Consider the following 19,600-nt stretch of genomic DNA (forward strand, 5'->3'; position numbering starts at 1 on the left):
TTACGTGTTATTGAGTACAAGCATATGTTAAATTCCGCGTTATCTAGTATTATGAAGATTCCTTCGTACGATGGAGATGAAACGTAGTATCTGAGAAAAATTTGTTCGCTCGGAGAAGCAGAGTATGTGCGGATACATTTTATAGCTCGCAGATCTATCGAAATGTGTGTAGCTTAGGTTAGAGGAAATGAAAACAAAAGTAAAAACGAAAATCAGTATTTTCGCAAGTGGAAGATAAAATTCGCGATAGCAACCATAGTAGGAAAGCTAAGTGCGTGAAATGGTGTACGTCCGTCGAAACACGAGATTTGGGTTATTTCCGATAGACGTTAGACCGTCTCATTCGCCGACCAGTGTATAGCAAGGGCCGAGACGAAAGTCGAAAAGTGTATTACGAGCGAGTAGGTCTTCGGAAATCGATAGAAGCCAGATGGTGGTCGACGGGTCGGCGACACTTTTTCCACTTTCTGAATGGAAGTTCGTTTAAGTGGCTTAAACAGTTCTCAGGGGCTAATCCGCGATTACGACAAATGTTCCTAGGCGTGAAGAACCAACGAAATCGTATTTCTTAACAAACACGTACGCTCCTTTTGATTGATAACTGAAACTATCTCTGTCGTATCAACAGGCATGGAGACGCAAGACTATCGCATTCCAGAGGTGATGAGAAGGCTGATGAGCGAAGACAAGAGGCTAAACAAAAGCGTAAACGGGGACCAGTCGCAGCCACCGCATCAGCAGCTCCATCACCATCAACCGCACTCGACGCACCCGCAAGCCCAGGCACAGTCGCAGACGCAGCAGCAGCAGCAACGTGGCCCGATGACGAACGACGACTTCAACCCAAACATCGAGGAAGAGGCGAGCGACAGTGCTCAAGGCAGAGCGATCCTCAAGATTCCGTCCTACAAGCCCGCGAGCACGCCTGGATGTTCGAGCAAGAACGGCGAGCCAACGTCGGCCGCATTCGCGCAAGGATTCGCGGCTGCGACAGCAGCCTCGAGTCCGGGTCTCCTGGAACGAGCGAGTCCAGCGTTCTCCGGCACCAGTAGCCCAACCAACTCGTTGGTGGGGAAAACGGTAGCCGTGAATTTCCGCGACGTGATCGCGAAAAGCATCAGCGTCAAATTCCAAGAGGGTCAAACGGTCGCGACAGCCGGAATGCCCGGATGTCAACCGGCCGGAGTGGTACAGTCGCAGCAAGCGATAATGACGGATCCAAGTCCGTTCAAAAGAGGCAGATACACTCCGCCTCAGCCGGCGTCGCAGCAAGCCCAGTCGCAGGCGAAACCGCAGGCCCAAGAAGCGAACAAACCGAAACCAGCTACCGGTGGCAAAGGAACCAGACCGAAACGCGGAAAGTATAGGAACTACGACAGGGATAGCCTGGTGGAGGCTGTGCGCGCGGTTCAGCGGGGTGAAATGAGCGTGCATCGTGCAGGCAGCTATTACGGAGTACCGCACTCCACCCTCGAGTACAAAGTTAAGGAACGGCACCTGATGAGGCCAAGGAAGAGGTACGTTCATGTGTAGATCGTGGATCGTTGCTTATATTAAATCGTTCGATAAGCATGCGAACGCTTTAGCCAATCTGTAACAACGACAGATCATCGCCTCGTCGCAATGACCAACGGCGGGCGACTATTGTTTACGTCTACGCGTCTGTCGTTGACGCCGTTTTTTTTTTTGTTCTTGTATCTTAACTGTTCAAACGGTTTAGACCTCTGCGTGTTCCGGAAAACTGAAGGGAACCGATGGAAGAAGAGCACGCAGGGGTATAAATCGACGAGCCGGTCTCGGTTAATCGTCGGAAAGTTTGAAAAATTCAGAAGTCTCCGTCTACGCGTAGTCGACCCCGTTTTAACAATCGACACCGTAAGTCGAGCACGACTGTCGCTATCTCGCGTCACGGTTAATCTGCGTCAGGTACGTGCTCATGCTTGACCCGATCTCATAGCCGCGCCCGGTTTATCTCAATCGTACGACTAGATTAAATTTCCTGCCGTGTATTGTCCCTTTTGTCGAGTTTTCGTTTACGTAAAGTTTAACATTGTTACAATAGATGCCGCGATTATTCTTCTTATTCTTTAGCCTAAACTCTTGTCTTGGCGTATCTTTAATGCCCCGACGATACGCTTCGAATATTATTGCTTCGATTAATCGAAACATAAGTCTTGGACGGTCTTGTTTATCTGATTCGTTAGCTAGAACGTAAATAATCTTTCTACAATTTTCTCTCACTCTTACGGACGAAATCATATTAGGTGGTCCGATGGACACGAATTTCCGTTTCATATTATTTTATCGAATCAGGTATGATCCAGTTCGTTCTATTTCTATTATTATGTTCGTGCATAATTCAATAAACTAATATAAAACAAAAAACATTGTTTCCGTATAAAACGAAAGAAACATTTCGGACAACCTAATATTATTTCACGTTTATATTTTGCCTGCCAAGAGTAGCATTTCTACTTCTTTCTACTAATTTCTTTGTTACCATTTCCAGGGACCAGAAGCAGTCGGACGATAAAACGAAAGAGACCTCAGCCGTGGCAGCGGCGGCAGCAGCCGCGAACATACGACCAGGTACGGCGGACAAGAAACCACAATTAAAGCCACAGAAACCGTTCACGTCACCGGGCGGTATCCCAGGACCCAACGGGATCAAGATGCCGCCGTTCATAGAAGGCATGCCTCATTTGCCATTCACACCGTTCAATTTCTGGAGTCCGCCGCCGTTCATGCCATCGCCGTTCATGGCAGGAGCGCCGAACGTTCCAACGATCCTACCGGAACAGTACTTCGCGACGAGTAGGATCCGCGGTCTTCAGGAACAACAAAGAAACGCGGCCATGGTACAGCAACAACAACAACACCAACAACGAGACAGGGACGGGATAGGCGTCGCTGCTGGCACCGCTGAATCACCTGGAACCTCGAATTCTCGTAGCACGCCGATGAGCAAAGCACCACGGGAGGTGTCCGAGAGCTTGTACGATGGTTCGGGAGCGAACGGCAGTTTCTTGGACAATTTGATCAGGTCGAGCCTCGAGACGGGAATTCCAAGGGACCAGAGGGCAATGACCGACGCGAGGAACCAGCAGCAGTCGTCCTCGCAGCAACAACTCCCGGAATCGATGAGGGGCAAAACGTTGATCGATCAACTGTGCAGAAACTCGAGGAGAACGCCGGTGTCGAGGCTGGCTCAGGATAGCAGCGAGGACGAGAGCTACAGGGGACCATCGACAACCGGTAGGCCGATCCCGGAAAGACCGGAACGCGTGCCCACCGTCGACCTTAGCCCGTCACCGTCGGAACGTGGCCGGAACGACGACGGCAGCGATCGACTCACGTCGCCGCCGACGCCTCTCTCGATCTCAAGGGCCGGAAGCAGAGACGAGGACAGTACCCGGGACTCGAGGATCGATCGTAGCAGCAGGGAACGGGAGGTTCACAACGGCGGACAGGAAGACCGCGATAGAAAGACTCTGACCATTCAGCAGCCGCAACAGCAGCAGCAGCTGAATCACTACCCGGACTTACACAATCTCTACGCCGTATCAACTGAGAAAAAAAGTGCCTGTGATAGTAAGCTTATAGTAGATCATTCGAGCCAGAAGACTCAACAGCAGCAGCAGCAGCAGCAGCAACCGCAGCAACAACAACAGCAGCAGCCACAACAGCAGCAAAAGGAATACGATGCGGTGAGCGGACTGGTTGTGCAACTGCAGCGGGGCTACAACATCGGGAACAACAGGTCCGGCGAGCAGACCAACAGCCAGCAAACGACGGAGCAACGTGGATCCGTTATCAGCATGGAAGACTCCGTTGAGCAGTAGGAAAAGAAAGTCGGTATCGTTGATCAGTAAAGTATACAAGTAACGAATAATATACGGTGAACGATCCGTGTAGACGGTAAGAGTCCACATTCCCGCCCAATGCACCGGCATTTTACACACCACGTTGCCACGGTCGGGGATCCTCGGCCTCCGCTTTCTCTCTCTCTCTCTCTCTGTCTCTCTCTGTCTCTCTCTTTCTCCCTCTGTTTCGGTTCAAGCATGTACACCAACGTGTACTCGATAATTGTCACTGTTGTGTCTCGCGATTGGCCTCGACACCATCGGCCAGAACCGACAAAGAACCGGAAATTCGTGCACGACTTCGTCGCGCGTCGACTATGAAAGCGAACGCGCGACCGTTTCCGAGGAGAAGGGCGTGAAAGCCGAGCACCTCCTCCGTTGGTGTGTGTGTGTGCGTGTATAGGACGAGGGACGTTTCGAAGAAAACGCGAAACGTGGCACGAAACGGTAGTAGTCCCGAGCCTGACCCTGCCCTTTCCACCCGGAAGCCCCTTGAACGTCGCGAGGCAATAGAGGAAACAGAAAAAAAGACGGAAAAGCGAGTAACGAAAAAAAAAAAAAAAAGAAAAAGAAAGGGAAAACACAGAAATGCGTAAATGCTACCCAACCACCCGTGAACCCACTGCGATTCCATCAGTTACATGTATCCGGCGCTCGATCTCCGTCCAGCTGACGGTAGGTCGTACCGGTAGTACATTTTTGACTATGGCGATATTTCGATTGGAGGAGAAGGCAAGAAACGGATACAAGACACGATGCAACGTTATTGTACCGAATGCATACACACGATACACACACATGGCCATCCACAGAGACACGCAGATAGACGTACTCATTCGCTCGGTGATACACTTATTTTCACACGTACATATGGACGCCTCTGACACCGTCGGGTAAGCAAGAATGCGCGTGTACGGTATTACCGTATGCCGATCTATGCAACGGCCCGGCGTTAAAATACAAAACGGGGAACAGACGAAGCAGCACGTGAAACAGTCCGCGCGTGCACGCGTCCGTAGAGAAGATACGCGTTGGGTAGGAGCGCGCGATGAAAATTCTGCAGGGTTGTCCGGTCGACAACGCGCGCGGATACGTTGGCCGATGATAGACATTTTGAACGCGCGAACGCGACGAGAAGACGAACAAAAAATGAAGAAATAAGAATAATTGCCGACGCAACAACGTATTTTTTCCTCTATCGATGTAAAACTACCTAATGCAAGAAAAAAAAAAAACTTATTACCTACTACTAACATTACTTAACTCGTAAGGAGCAACATAATTATATAAGGAATGATATATTATATATTATATATATATACATATATTTTTGGTCATTACGAACGTATGCGAAACGAGAACGAGCCAAGACTTTTGTTGGCGCGCGTATAGATGACGTTTTTTCATAAGGCGACAATATTTCTCTAATCTCGGTTATTTCGAGGCTGGCGTTCGGTAAAAACGCGTACCCCCTCTTAAACGGGTCGCATCGAACAAGGACGAAAGAGGGGAGCGGGAATAAGCTGCTTAGAAAGGTACGAAACGATTTTCATCGACGAGGGAACGATCGCTCTTATCGTTGATCGATGCACGAAAAAGTAAATATTTCACGAACACGCGCGTTACGTTTCCGAAAGCGAAGAACATTGGAATTGTCGTTTGAAGAAGCAACGGGAAGATAGACGAATTTAATTCGATTCTCTCATCGACGACGATCGTTTTGTTCCATGGAACTGCGGCGAGGGGAGATGTACGAGGAAAACGTTGAAAGAGAAAATGGAAACGCGTAGATGTATATAAGGCATTTGGAGAAAAAGGATTGCTATATGTATAGGCGTGCGCTTGTTCTCCACTCGGTTGTTCATTACCGAAGTGCAAAAATTTTTCTTACGCGCGGCAACGCCACGCATTTTGATACGAATTGCAAATTTTCTATCGCGTAGAGGAAGAGAAGCAGCTGTAATGGCGGCGTTCGTAGAATTTCTTCACGAGGAAAACATCCCACTCGCTTCTGGGAGGAATCGGTTCCCTTTCTCTTCTAGATAGTCGATCCGCGTGGTCGACGATCGAAACGTACGATAAATCAAGCGAGTGTGACGACGTTTCGTACGATCGGACATTAGTTTCTTCCTGTCTGACTTTTTCTACGAACCACACGATTGTATCTCGATGGTGTTTTCCTTTTAACGTCGAAGAAAAAACGTAGCAAAATTAGATGAAATTCGAACGCGTCGAAAAGATCGGCCATCGTTATTTCTAATAAGGGAATTCAGAGATTTCCATTTCAAGAAACACGTTCCGATGTTCGTTGATACTCTTTCCGGACGTTAAACGACTTTTCGAAGCTTCTTATCGGCCATTAATAGTGGCAATGACGGTGACTATGACGACGGCAGCTACCGTAACGAGTTCTAGAGAGCATCATCGTTGAGTATCGGAGAAAGAATTCCTCTTTCGCTTCTCTTCAATGATGCGACTGATCCTTAGAAATTAATCTCTGCAAAATTCATATAACGTTTTATCACCATCGTCATCGTTACGTACTCGATCTGCGTCTTTGACGTTAACACAGCCGATGGAAGCTTCGGAAAATCACGTAATTTCCGAGTAAAAAGGTCAGCGAACGTCAAAACTTCTTGGAATGGAAATTTCGAAATTCTATCACGATCGTTTCGGTCGCGGTGAGCGACGATACAACACGAAGAACGCCAGTCCCTCCTCTTTTGACTAATTTTTTCGCAGGTTATCCATGAGCGTCGTGCGCGCGACTATCGAGGTATCTTCTCGTATTTCAAATTAGAATTCCGTTCGACAGGAGATCCTTGACTATATAGAATGAACACGTTAAAATAAATACAAAAAAAGAAGAAGAAGGGAAGAAGTGGTGATTTCGTCGTTTCGCTAGTTGTAGTAGCCGAGCAGGACGTTGGACCAAGACGAAATCGATGAAAGCAGGCGAATTCGAAAGCAGAATGACTGGTTTTAGCGAAACACGCGTAGAAAACGTTACCACGTTCGAGGAAAATAGTGAAGTTCGGCGCGTTAAAGTACACACCGCGGGCCACGATTTTTCCGTCTTTCTCGCGTGTCGAGGAGGATTTCACAAGTTCTGATTCTAAAAAAAAAAAAAGGACGAGGACAGAGGAAACGAAAGGATAATTCACGCACTCATCTCATGACTCTCTTTAAGTAAAGTAACGACTGAAAGACTCTAGGCTGTACATAAAGTATAAGGCATGTATGTTCGGTGTTTTAAAAAAAGCAAAAATTCCTTACTAACGCAAAAAAAATTATACCTTACGAAAAAAAAGTAAATCGTATAAGCAAGGCTACTCTCTCGGTGTTTTTTGGAACTAAACTTAAAATTTATCCACCCCTAAACTTAAAGCAAAAAAACCGTGAATTAAGGAGGAAAACTCTAAAAGGGAATGAAAAAAAAAAGACGGGTGAAGCGCACCCACGCAGAGAAGCGCGTCGGAAAACTATTAAAAAAAAAAATAACAAGTTATTGAGTGTAAACGTTAAGGTCTCCTTAGGGTTAAAGAATAAAAAAAAAAATTAATATCGAAGCTGAACAGCAGAAAAACACAAGTGAAAAGCAAAGCACTAATCATGATTGTGTGTAAACGTAAATTAAAACCTTCCTTCTAACCCTGTATCCACTAACACACCCCTTTTTAATCACTCACCAGCCGACTACCCGCTTCGCGTCAAAGTGTAAATTGTTCGGTGTGATCTTACCTACACGATACCTCGAAAGAAAAGAAAAACAAAAAGGAAAGGATACCTTTTTCTAAACATTCGCCAGGCACTACACCAACAAGAAAAAAGAAAAAAAAAGGAAGGGAAGGATATTTCTTACACTCGTTCCAACTACCGCCTTCTTTTCCTGCTTCCTCTTCCCCTTCGCCCTTTACCCTAACTCCCATTCCTTCATCCCTCTCGCCTTTCTAACTTTACTCTTACCCCCCAAAACCCTCTAACCCCCTCCCCCGATTCAATCGAATCCTCTTCACCTTTCTACCTTGCAAAAATCCAGTTCACCGACACACCCGGGACAACAGAGACTCCCGATAATACCCTTTTACGAAAGATTTATCGTTAGATGTGAAAAATGGATATTTATCGTGCGGATGATTGTAAAACGTGCGTAAATTATGATTGTCGTTAATTCAATTACAGTTACAAAAAAGTATACGTCGCGACGTTCTGCACGCGTTCTTTAACCAGGAGTCGATATCCGTCGTCGTCGATCCACGCGCGGTTCCACGGTAGCTTCCCGCGGCTTTTACAACCGAGGGAAACGAGAGGCGCGACGCCGCAATTAGACTTATGTCCGCGAGATCGACGACCTCATCGTCGTCGGAGATTTCCTCCGCTCGTCCATTTCTCGAGCTTCGACGTTCGTTCAATGGTTTCGGCAAATGTCCTGTCGGAAAAATGTTGCGCGCGAGACGCTGCTCTCGTTCGTTCTTTCAAACACATTAAAAGTAACGAAAAAAAAAAAAAAAAGGAAAAGAAAAGAAGAGGAAGAAGAAGAAGAAACGAAAGGAAAAGACAGGAGAGGGGTGAAATTTTGTTGTTACTTTCGATTCGGTGATGCACAACGCACAAAATGACTTCTCGAGAATTCGCGTAGAGACGATAATCAAAAATGGTAATCGCGGATTTGTCTCGTGGGATCGATCCGCGAGGTTACCGGAAGGGAGAGGGGTGGTGGAAGAGGAAATTTCTGGTTCGACGACGACAGCCTCGACTCCTGCGCGAATTAGACACGCGAGAGCTACGAGACTCGTCCGCGTTCGCTAAGAACGGGACGACTGAATCGCGACAATTGGGACGATCGGCGCTAACGGCGTAATTAACGAGGCTGCCGTGTAATGATTTCCCAGTGACACAGTCGCGTCAACGTGTCTGCCACAGCGATTTCGATCGACGAGACCGAGGGACGATTGGTTCTCGGCTCGGGGAATTCGGAACTTCTTCGTTCCGGTGTCCGAAACGATGGACATCGATGAACCGATTGCTACGATTGACAAAACACACGTGAAAAGAGAGGAAAACAAATTTTCTAGAAAAATGAAAGAGATGCTTCTCTATTTTTGCGGGCAAATATTCACGTAAGAGGTATAAAATTGGACAACATTCTGTGATTTTAAACATTATCGGCGTACGGACAGATTCTGTCCATTGGTTATCGTGTACAGCGGTTTTAGGAAAATTGTCGCTATCGAAATTCGTTCTTTGAAAGAAGTAGCTAGAGAGGAGTGTTAGGGTGGATGTAACGAGGTCGCATAAGCTAGGGCAGATATCGTTGCCAACGCGACTGTAGAGAGAAGTGTCGATTTACGTTCTTCTTTTTTTTTTTCCTTTTTTTTCTTCGAGGGAGACGGCGGGACGAGAATAAGAAATCCAGTTAGCACGGAACTAAAGGATTGTATTAATACACACGACGTAGCGGCAGCGTCGTGGAATCGGCTTCTCGAAATCGCAGGCCAGATTTCATCGGATCAAACGCGGCTTTTCTTCAAAGGCATTTCAAAATTCGTTCTCGCGGGAGATACGTCGGCAGAGGAATGATTTCGCGTTCGTAGATTTTCCGGCCGTCTCCTTTTACGTCGCGGGCGATACGCTGAAACGATCCGGCGAGAGACGGATTGGTCGAAAACGGGGAGGAAAAGAAATCTTTAAGAATTAAAAGAAGATATATTATATTAAAATATCTGTGATGTAAAAAGTAACAAAATTTTGATGTATATTTTTCACAAATTATTGTAACCAGCTAGTGTATATGTGTAAGATTACGGATATAAAAGAAAAAAAACAAATACTATTGTAATTACGGTGTGTGGAGACAAAATGACGAGTAAGAGAGAGCGAATTGAAAGCCAACAAACAAACAAACAAAAAGAAACCAAAAGATGAAACAAATACGGGAGAAGCGAGATCGCGAGATTACGTTTATCCACACCGGTGGTCAGACGGGACCAAGATGGCGGGCATTGCTCGGAAAATCGGGCCCAAAGATTCTCGTTTTTTCATCGCTTTCATATATTTTCGTTGCGCGTTTTCCGTTTCATCGCGGGCAAACGAGAACATTCGAATACCAACAGCGATTTTCTTCTCGTTCCCGGAATTACGTCGGAGGATAAAAGTAAAAACGAGAAGGAAGAGAGAATAAATGATCTTTTCGCTTGAAATTTTAAGTCTAGACTCTCGATCGTCAAAATTCAATCGTTTATCGTATAATTTGTTTCTTTGTTCGTCAGCCTCGCAACATCGAGCAACGACGATCATTTCGGGTGGTTAGTGTTTCCAAAAACTGGAAGATTTGGTCCGATTGGCCCTGAAACGGCTCAATGTCAGCTACCTCACAGAGTATCGTCACGTTTGGTATGGTTTGCGTAGGGGATGTTCGCGTGTTTCGGTTGCCGAAGTAAAATTGGATGGCCGTCCACTGAAAACTCTTCCTACATTCGTTTCTTTCGTGCGTTATAATTTTCGAAGAAATTCGTTCGAATCAAAAAAAAAAAAAAAAAAAAAGAAAAGAGAGGAAGAAGAAAAGGAGAAGAAGAAAAAAGAAACAAGTCGAACCTCGTAACGATTATCGAACCTTAGAACTTAACCGGAGAAGACTGACGAAATATCGATTGAAAATTGGCCAATCAGTTTCTTCGAACGGTAGACGCGCGAACACCGTCGGGGTGGGGTCGTGTAGAAATGGTCTAAACAGTTCCAAATTGTGCCTAAGTTTCGACGTTACGTTTTTACGACTCGCAACAGAACGAACGACGAATGTAATACCGTAGCAGCAAACTGAAGTTTTAGTTCTATGGTGGGGTTGGTTTAAAGTCAGGAGGCAGTGAACGGGATAGAGGCAAAAGAACAAAAATGAAAAGTGGAAAAAAAAAAATAGAGATGGGCGACCTTAAAGCTAAATTTTAAAAGTATATTACCTCCGTATACGTTCCAGGGCCGTCCGGCCGCCATCTTGCGTTCATTTTTACGTTCCGTTTTGTCGAATAAGTGCAATTAGGTACACTGACGCCACACACAAAGACAACACACTCTTGATGACACACACACACACACACACACACACACACACATACAAAACCCAGGAACACACACGCAAGCATACACACATGCGCGAGAAACACTCTTCGACACGCATTTACACTCCCACACACGTACACGTCAAACAGACGTCGAAGAAAAAATGAAGAAAACGAACTGTTACGCGCTAGGTTACCGTGTTTTTAAATTCTATTTTCAATTCACGCATTCTCGAATGTTGGGATTTTCGTGATCAACGAAGAGCTGGCCTGTCGTTCACATAAGAATAACACGTACAACATACATATGATAAACGGACGAACACGCGTACATACACACACACACACACACAGACATACGTTACCATATTACATAGAACACGTACACGTACTCGCATACACTGCAAGAAGCAGCCGACGTCGATTCGACGACAAAGTATGATACGCCGTTTTCTCTATCTTCGAACGTTCGCGTCTTTCTTCGACGGATATCCAGTTCGATGTCTCGTGGACAATTGTACAAAGACGTTGGGAAATTTAATCGCTTGACCGAAAACTAAGCTGTATTACCTGGATCAATTTTTGCCGGCACTTTTTCGGATGTCTTTCGATCGAATCAAAAAGAGGGAAGGAGGAAGACGAAGAACGACGCGCACGGCCGAGGATCGAGAAGGGCCAAAGAGAGTAGATAAATTACCGCCTGAACCAACGTAGAAACCGAGATGGTACGGTCCGTTAACGGTGGAAAACTTGGTACCTTTCTAATTGGCTTTAATAAGCTCGTAATTCGTAGGCTCTAGTCATGCAATGACTTTAAAAGGCGGGAAGTCGTCCCTGAAGCGGTGGGTCGAATCTTCCGCGAATTCGTATACGCTAAACGGCGCGATGTGACGCGACGCTGGAACTTACCGATTTGTGTTCAAAATGGGCGAACAAAGTCGACAAGGCGTCGATTCGACGTCCGGCTCTCGACACCGAAATATAATTATGGAAACTTCTAACGCGTACGCCCGTGCGCTGTCCGCGTAATTTCACACGGACGGCACACGCGCAAAGGAAGGAATCTAAATAGATAGGTAGATAGATATACGACGAAAAAAAAAAAAGAAAAAAAAGAATCGGAAGATTTGAGCGCGAGAATGGCAAAGACGGGGAAAGCCAGTGCTCGACCACGCCTCCGACATCAGCCCGAATCGCGGAGCCTCCTCGTATTGCGACTGACAGCGATTTCTTTGCAAAGCTCTCTCGCGACAGCTGGGAATGAACGAGCTACGCGAAATCATCCGTTCTCGCTGCCGCAGTAAACGTCTTTTTTCATTCTCGGGCACACATACATACACACACACACACAGACACGCACGTTTCTAGCGATAGTTTATCTCGCGCCGCAGTTTGGAAAAACCTCTTAGCGCGGGTTAAGATTTACGCGTGACGCCACGGCCGATGGGTGCTCGTCGATTCGACACCCGCGGAGAGACAGCTGCGATCGGTCGGTGCTCGGTAGAGGCAAGTGTTAGAGGCTATCGGGATTTTTATTCAACCTTTGTCGAATATTTTACAACAAAATAACGGTTGCGCGATTCGCCGACATCGACTGGCTGCTCGGCTAACTAACGTTAATCGGTTTAAATTTCGAGTTTCGCGTCGTTAGATTTTGAGAAGTAAGAAGGGAAAATATTTAGAAATGGAAGCAAATTAAAAAAAGAAAAGAGAAAAGAAAAGGGAAAGCGCGCGATCGCTGCTGCGTCCGTACGAGCGTCAACGGGTGAAAACGAAGTTCGTGAAACAAAGGTATTATTCGTCCATCAAAAGGTGATGTATTCTTTAAAGTACAATTACTTCTTGTTCCATATACGAATCGAAATTACTTTCATGTTCCTATTTCGAGGTTTAAGGAGCGAACTGAGTCGGTCTTGTTTGCGGTTAGAGCGATGCGTCCTCGTCGGTCGCGGATCTCATTTCCGCGAAGGTGGCGGGCCAGATCGGAGGCGGTCGGTCTCGACACTGACTATGCCTAGACTTTTCGACTAGTAGGCGTTAGGAAAAAATGGCGCTGGTACTACGTAGTTAGCACCGGTAGTACTCGTAGTTTGGCGCTTTAGTTGTTTGTATATCGTGTTGTTTCGTTTCTTTCCGTTTTTCTATATTGTCACTGTGTATGCCCGGCCTCGCCGCGCAAAACGTCAAGGTTGGAAACGTCCGACTGGAACTACGAAGGAACGAGTCGATCGATAGGAAAACTCGTCGAATCGATGAAAAGAAGTGGCGATCACGTATGACTATGAAACGACCGATCGAATCGGCTCGCCAACGAATCTCGGAACGTTGGAACAACGGTGGTGACTCGGTGTTTCAATCAAACCTGTTTGTACCAAAATCACTCTGAAATCATACGCACCGGAACTTCAAAGTACGACCAACTAGTTACGGACCAAGTACGCTGAACTGCCGGTGAATTAATCAAAAGACACGTCCGAGCGGCGCGTTACGTATACGAGAGACCTCTTCGAGGAGCCAACCGTTTTCGCGTTTTTTCTTCGTCTTCGAGCTGCAGTTCGTTGTTCCGGCCTTGACGATCACTGCGTCCCGCCGAAACTCTCGGCGAGACCGGGCGCGTTCCGATGCGCTACAAAGTTTTTAAAGTTTAAAGTAACCGATCGAAAGCGAAAGAGGTAATTAAGGACAAGAAGATTAAAAAAAGAAAACTAAAGAATCCAAACCGGATGTAAAATCCCCACGCTCCGATCCCCTCCGCACCGAAATCCCATTGGACAGATCGTCATCCATCCACATGAACAACCCCTCCGGACAACCTTTAGCAATTTGAAAAATTCACCCGCATTTCCGACCACACACGCACACTCAGTGACACGCTAAACGAACACCAGAAGTATAACAATACACGCAGTCTGCTTTCTACATACAGCTACAACAATATTGCAGCCTCCCGATACCAGTCGTCTCCTTACAGTTTAAAGCGGGGTGCGTTCGTGACGGGCGTCATTCGGATTCGACATGTCGCGCGTCTTTCTTTACCGGAATCACGACGAAAATTCGTTGCGATCGTATCGCTGTCGATACGAGTAGTTTCGTCTACGGGCACGAAATACGACGAATTTTCTCGCGAGTCCTGTGAAACGTATCCATAAGGAGAAAGCAACAGCTCGACCGATCGAAGAGCAGGTTCCGTTCGAACCGATGGCGCCGCGACCGTCCGATCGTTTCCCTGCGCCGTGCCACGGGTTGCATACTCACCCGGGCACCGAGAACAATGCAACCAGCAACACACAAGCAGCAACAATAGACATCTCTCTCTGTCTGAGCAGAGCACGTCGCGATCGCGAGTTCGTCGCTACGTGCGACCACTCGCTACGATCGCCGTGCATCCGAGTTACAAGTACAGCTACTAAAAATCTATACATCTCATATTATCCAACAGTGATCAACGCAAACGCAGATGCCACGAAGAGCAATGCAAAAAATAAAAAAAAAAAAAAATAATAAGCAAGGATCACTTGGTAGCCCGTATCGTCTCGGCGCGATGATTATTCAAATAACGCGGTCGAGTCGTTCCGATTCGGTTCGTTTCGTTTTTACGATCGCCGGCTCGGGGAACGATCGACGAGTTATAAATATGGCGTCGGACGATCGGGGCCGGGTGAAAGTCCCCTCAAATCAAAACCCGCAGTCAGCACAGAATATAAACGATAAGTGCAGAGGAAACAAACTACTATAGTAAACAAAAAAGGTACATATTATATATATTATATATATAAATATATATTATTATATTATTATTATTAATTAATTAATTAATTATTAAACATACATAAAAGAATATTATTAACAACACAAAGAAGTACTATATTACTACTATTATTAATTATTATGATTCTTATTATAAATTTAATGAAACAATGATAACATTCCAACCGTCAATGTGCCACACGACTTTTTATATGCTCTTAAAACAAAACAAAAAAAAAAAAAAGGAAGTATAGAGGGAACGTGAGATTTTGCGATAATCGTCGTTTGGTGATCGTCGGAAAGCAGCGCGGGGGGAGGAAAGAACGTTCTTCGAAATCGTTGACTGAGAACCGCGTTAGCGTGGCTGTGAGAAAGACGCGGGACCCTTCGAGCGAACCTCTCGATACGAAAAGAACACCGGATCAAAGAGAAAATAAGGAAAGGTGCACACGAGCCGAGCTTCGTCTAGCGATTTTTTTTTCCCTACGATTAATTAAAAAAACCGAGTGCTCTCTATACGATGAAGCTTCGAAGGCGGCGCGATACGTGCCTTCGTCTCGTTGCTTCGAATTTTCAAAAAATGTCGCGAGGAAAGAAACGTCGATGCGAGAGCGAGCCGTCTTACGCCGTTTTATCTTGTATCACTGGTCGACCATGATCGATCGTAAATAGGGCATACTTAATCGTTCCGGCGAATTTTATTTTCTGATTACGACGACAATCGTTGTAATAACGAAGCGCTTGTTCCGCTTTAGCTCTATGCGTGTAACGCTAACGACGAGACTCATTGATTTAATTACGCGTATTAATTGCTGTTACGTTTGTCATTATTACTATTATTATTATTATTATTATTATTCAGATGATTAGGATTGATATTTTTATTAACATTGATAGTTACATTATTATTTTTATTATCCGCTATTATTAGTAGAATTATTGCCGCTATTTTTATAATTATCATTATTATTAATACTACTACTACTACCACTACTATTGCTACTACTACTACTACTACTACTACTACTAATACTAATACTATTACTATTGTTATTCGAAAAGAGAAAGTCTGTGAATTCGACGGGCATGCGTTCGCGATGAAATACAGACACGCACGCACACAAGCGCGTTTAACGTGTGTAATCACCATCATTAGAAACATTATCTCTATTACTAGTGCCGTCTATATATGTTACAAGAACATTAGTTAGTCCGTGAACCATTAAAAAAATTTACATCACTCGTAAATATAGGTATCGGGTAAAGTATATCACGTTGTTAAATACGTATGGTATGTGGGCGTGTCTGCGTTAACGCGAACACAATCGTGCGTTTGTTAATAGGTTAATGTACGTAGTACTTATCATTATCATCCCCATCTTTCGCATTGTCGTTGTCATTGTCATCACGAGTCGTTAAATCATCGATATCGTTATCATTATCGTCCTTACGCGTCCTCGTCATTCGGGTCATCCTCATTTTTATTATTACTCCATCATCATTATCGTCATCGTCATCGTCATCATCATCATCATCATCATCATCATCGTCATCGTCATCATCATTACCATTACCATCATCGTTACGTATTCGTTAAGGTTATCGATTAATTTCAAGTAAAAACGCACGAACTACGAATCAATTTCTTCAATATACGTACGTTTTCTTCTTTTTTCTTTTTTAATGTAGCTTGTTTTTTATACTTTTTAATTAAAGCGCGGCTCGCGAGCCCGAGACCAACCCAAGTGCAATTCGTAATCTTTTGTTTCTTGTTACTTTTGTCGTAGATTACTTCCCGTTTCTTATCGCGCCTCCGGGCCGTGAACGCCTCCCATTCGTCGTTAGTTTCTTCTACCAATCTACCGCTTTTCTCCTAGCTCTATCGAGCTTCTTCTTTTCCCGTTCTTTTCCTCCAAAGTACTTACAACTCTCGGGAACAGAGTGAAACGGTCGAATAATACGCGTGCATAGCTGCAAAGAGGGAAAGCTTCAAACGGCACCGACTATTTCAGGCTTCGTTACCGATCGTTCTTTATTTTCTACACCTTGGCCGCTTCAATTCTTTCTTTTCTCTATCGACTTTTCACCTATAAACGCACTGTCGAACATTATTTCCCCTTTAGTGGTACGTTACTCTTCCACGAATTCTTCGTCGATCGAAATTGAAGGAACGAGAAAAATAAGAAAGCAAACGACGTTCGAACGATCGTTCTTGCCGGTATGTCGATCATTCCACGATCATTCCGTTGTATTTTCTAGAAAAAAAAAAAAAAAAACGTTCACTTTCTACGTTGCCCGACTTTTCGAACGGGCACAAACGACAGCCAGAGGAACGATGGACGTTCGAACGGTCGCTTGATTCGCAAGGGAAGGATATCAGCCGTCGAAGACGGTGGAAACGAGCCTTAAATATCACGCATGCCCGTTTCATCGATGCAACGCGAAATGATTGATTCGCGCGTCGTTTTTCCCCGTGGATCTCGATATATACTTTCCCTTATTTTCTCTTTCGTTACACCGGGAAGAAGTATAAAATTGGCGTTTACCATCGGCGAACAGGGCATTCACACCGTATCGACTTGCCAGTGACGAGGAGTTTAACGAGTGAATCGCTTCTTCACACATTCCGCGAGGATCTTCGTAGCTTTTCGCTCTTTTTCTAATAAGATGCGTGGACTTTGCGCGTGAAACAGACGGCTCGCGATCGTCTCTTCGCGCTGCTTTGCCACGGCGAAGGCGCGAGAATAACGCGTTTAATCAACTGTATATCTAATTTGGGCATAAATCGTGCAAACACCGACGCGGTGTTTGCCGAGCGTCGGATAGAAAATCAACCTTGTACATACCGCGTAGACATTATGCATCACTTTCTGTAAACCGTGACACACACGTACACACATCAGATCACCCACGAATGCTGCGATTACGACACACGATTAACTAACCTTTACCGGAACACACTGTTTTTCCTTCATCGAGTTTTCAACGACGGTATACTCCCACTAAGGAATTCGCGAGGAAGCGCGATTTTTCGCAACTCAGCGAAAATCTCCCGAAATTAGTCGAATGGCAAAAAGCTCGGAATGGCACCGGTGTCCCCGCTGTATCTATACGAATTTGGTAAATCCGCGCGCGAAAATACGAAACGTGGAAAGGTGAAACAAGGGCAAAGATGAAAGACAAGAAAGAAATCGTAGGTAAATAATAGCCTGATCCCAAAACACTCGTTGAACACTCGTCTAATCGCAACAGAGCCAGTCTTAATGTCTTGTAAAGTAAACGGAGCAAAACGTTAGAAAACCGTGGACGCTTTCGCGCAGGCGTGTTTCGAACGGCGCGGCGTATCGTTTAAATCTCGCCTGCCGGAAGCTTATTTCTTAGGTAGCCCTGTGTATAGAGACGCTAAGTTTCCAGTGTATCGATATGTACGGTGTATTTCCGACGCGCAGATCGATCGATTCACGGTCGACCGTCGACACCTCCGCTAAACGTAGCCGATGTTAAGTTTCATTTCTCTCTCTCCCACTTTCTTTCTTTCTCTCTCTCTCTCTATTTCTCTTTCTCTTTCACTTCTATCTCTCATCTCGTCCCTTTCTTGTAATCGCTCGTCAAGTACAATGCAAGTGTAACACTTTTGCACGCGTTAAGAGTTAATGATCTTCGTACCTTTTCAAGACCAGACGCGATGAGTCTGGCCGCGACTCTCTATATACATTCTACCCTTGTGTCCCTGCCCTTGTCCGCTAGCCCTACCTCTCCTTGTTTCAAGCCCTATTTCGTTGAGCGGCATATCTCGTAGAATTAAGAGACGTTTGTACGGGCTGAGACGCGGCCGAAGGTCCATTCCCACGCGCGACTCCTCAAAACGAGCAGACAGCTCATGCAGATTCTTTCTCTGTTTCTGTCGCGTTAAGGAAGAACGATAGATCTCGAGATAGATCGAGACGGGCGATCGATGCATTCCCGTGTAGCGAACACGCTACCGGTCAGGTATACGTCGAGATCTGGACCCCAGGTTGTCCTCGCTTCTTAGACGTAACACTTTCGCGTAAGCTCGAGCAGAAAGATCGTACGTAAAGCTGACGGAACACATATACGAATACGTTACACTACAATATACCATACATGAACAGACGTTGTAGATGAACACAGTTACACACGCATACACACACAACACACAGACACACAGACACACGCACGCACGCACAGACACACACACGCACTCAGAGACACACAGCTACGTATGGACAACACATGGACAACGTATACAACGTTACAGTACATACACAGACGCAAACAGGTACACGCGTACACACAAACGCGCGCGCGCATATACGTTTCGTAACGAAGTATACAGTCTTAGCGCAGTGTTTCATATAGTTAGGTAGGAAACGTCAAGAGAATATTTTTTATATTCCACATGGATTTTACAGTTATATATTATCGTTTCGTATCGAAAGGGAGGAGTTTAAAGGCGCGTCCAAAGCGTTACATAGATATATATTATAAATATGAGACCTCTCGATATACGTGTCGCCATTTATTGTTTACACCGCGATGATTATATATCGATTATCGGTCATTCTTATGGCGGTAGGCGCTGTCGTTTATATATATATATACATATAAATATATCTATATATATATAGATAATTATGAGGCGGCGCAGGGGGCACGCGCGCGCTCACGCGCCGTGTGCACGCGTCGCTAATTATCTCGTTGACGATTATTAATAATCGCGAAGCCGCTACGAGCAAATCGAGCAAAACGGCGTGTCGCGTTCGATCGTAACTCGCGGGGAGGGGGAGGCCCTTTGAGTTCGTCCACGGTAAGCCCTACGTCCACGTGCGAGCGAGAATCACCGGCCCTTTTCTCCAACCAGGCAGCCATTCTCTATTTTACTCTCTTTACACCGGCCGGTTGCTTGCATCTTCT

At 45.5% G+C, this 19,600-nt stretch overlaps 1 protein-coding gene across 9 annotated transcripts in view; it reads left to right on the forward strand.

The window, feature by feature from the left end:
• LOC117230847 (mushroom body large-type Kenyon cell-specific protein 1) overlaps window positions 1-12,024 on the forward strand; it is a 91,000-nt gene extending 78,976 nt beyond the window's left edge. For all 9 annotated transcript variants that reach the window (XM_033488718.1, XM_033488720.1, XM_033488717.1 and 6 more), the window contains 2 exons: window positions 629-1,517; window positions 2,510-12,024. In XM_033488718.1, coding sequence (XP_033344609.1) covers window positions 629-1,517; window positions 2,510-3,842 — 2,222 coding nt within the window. In that variant the 3' untranslated portion in view covers window positions 3,843-12,024. The remainder of the gene's footprint in view (window positions 1-628; window positions 1,518-2,509) is intronic.
• Window positions 12,025-19,600: the final 7,576 nt, after the last annotated feature.

The sequence above is a fragment of the Bombus vosnesenskii genome, unplaced genomic scaffold, assembly GCF_011952255.1.
Source record: "Bombus vosnesenskii isolate JDL3184/JDL3185 unplaced genomic scaffold, Bvos_JDL3184-5_v1.1 scf7180000013267, whole genome shotgun sequence".
NCBI classification, from domain to species: Eukaryota; Metazoa; Arthropoda; class Insecta; order Hymenoptera; family Apidae; genus Bombus; species Bombus vosnesenskii.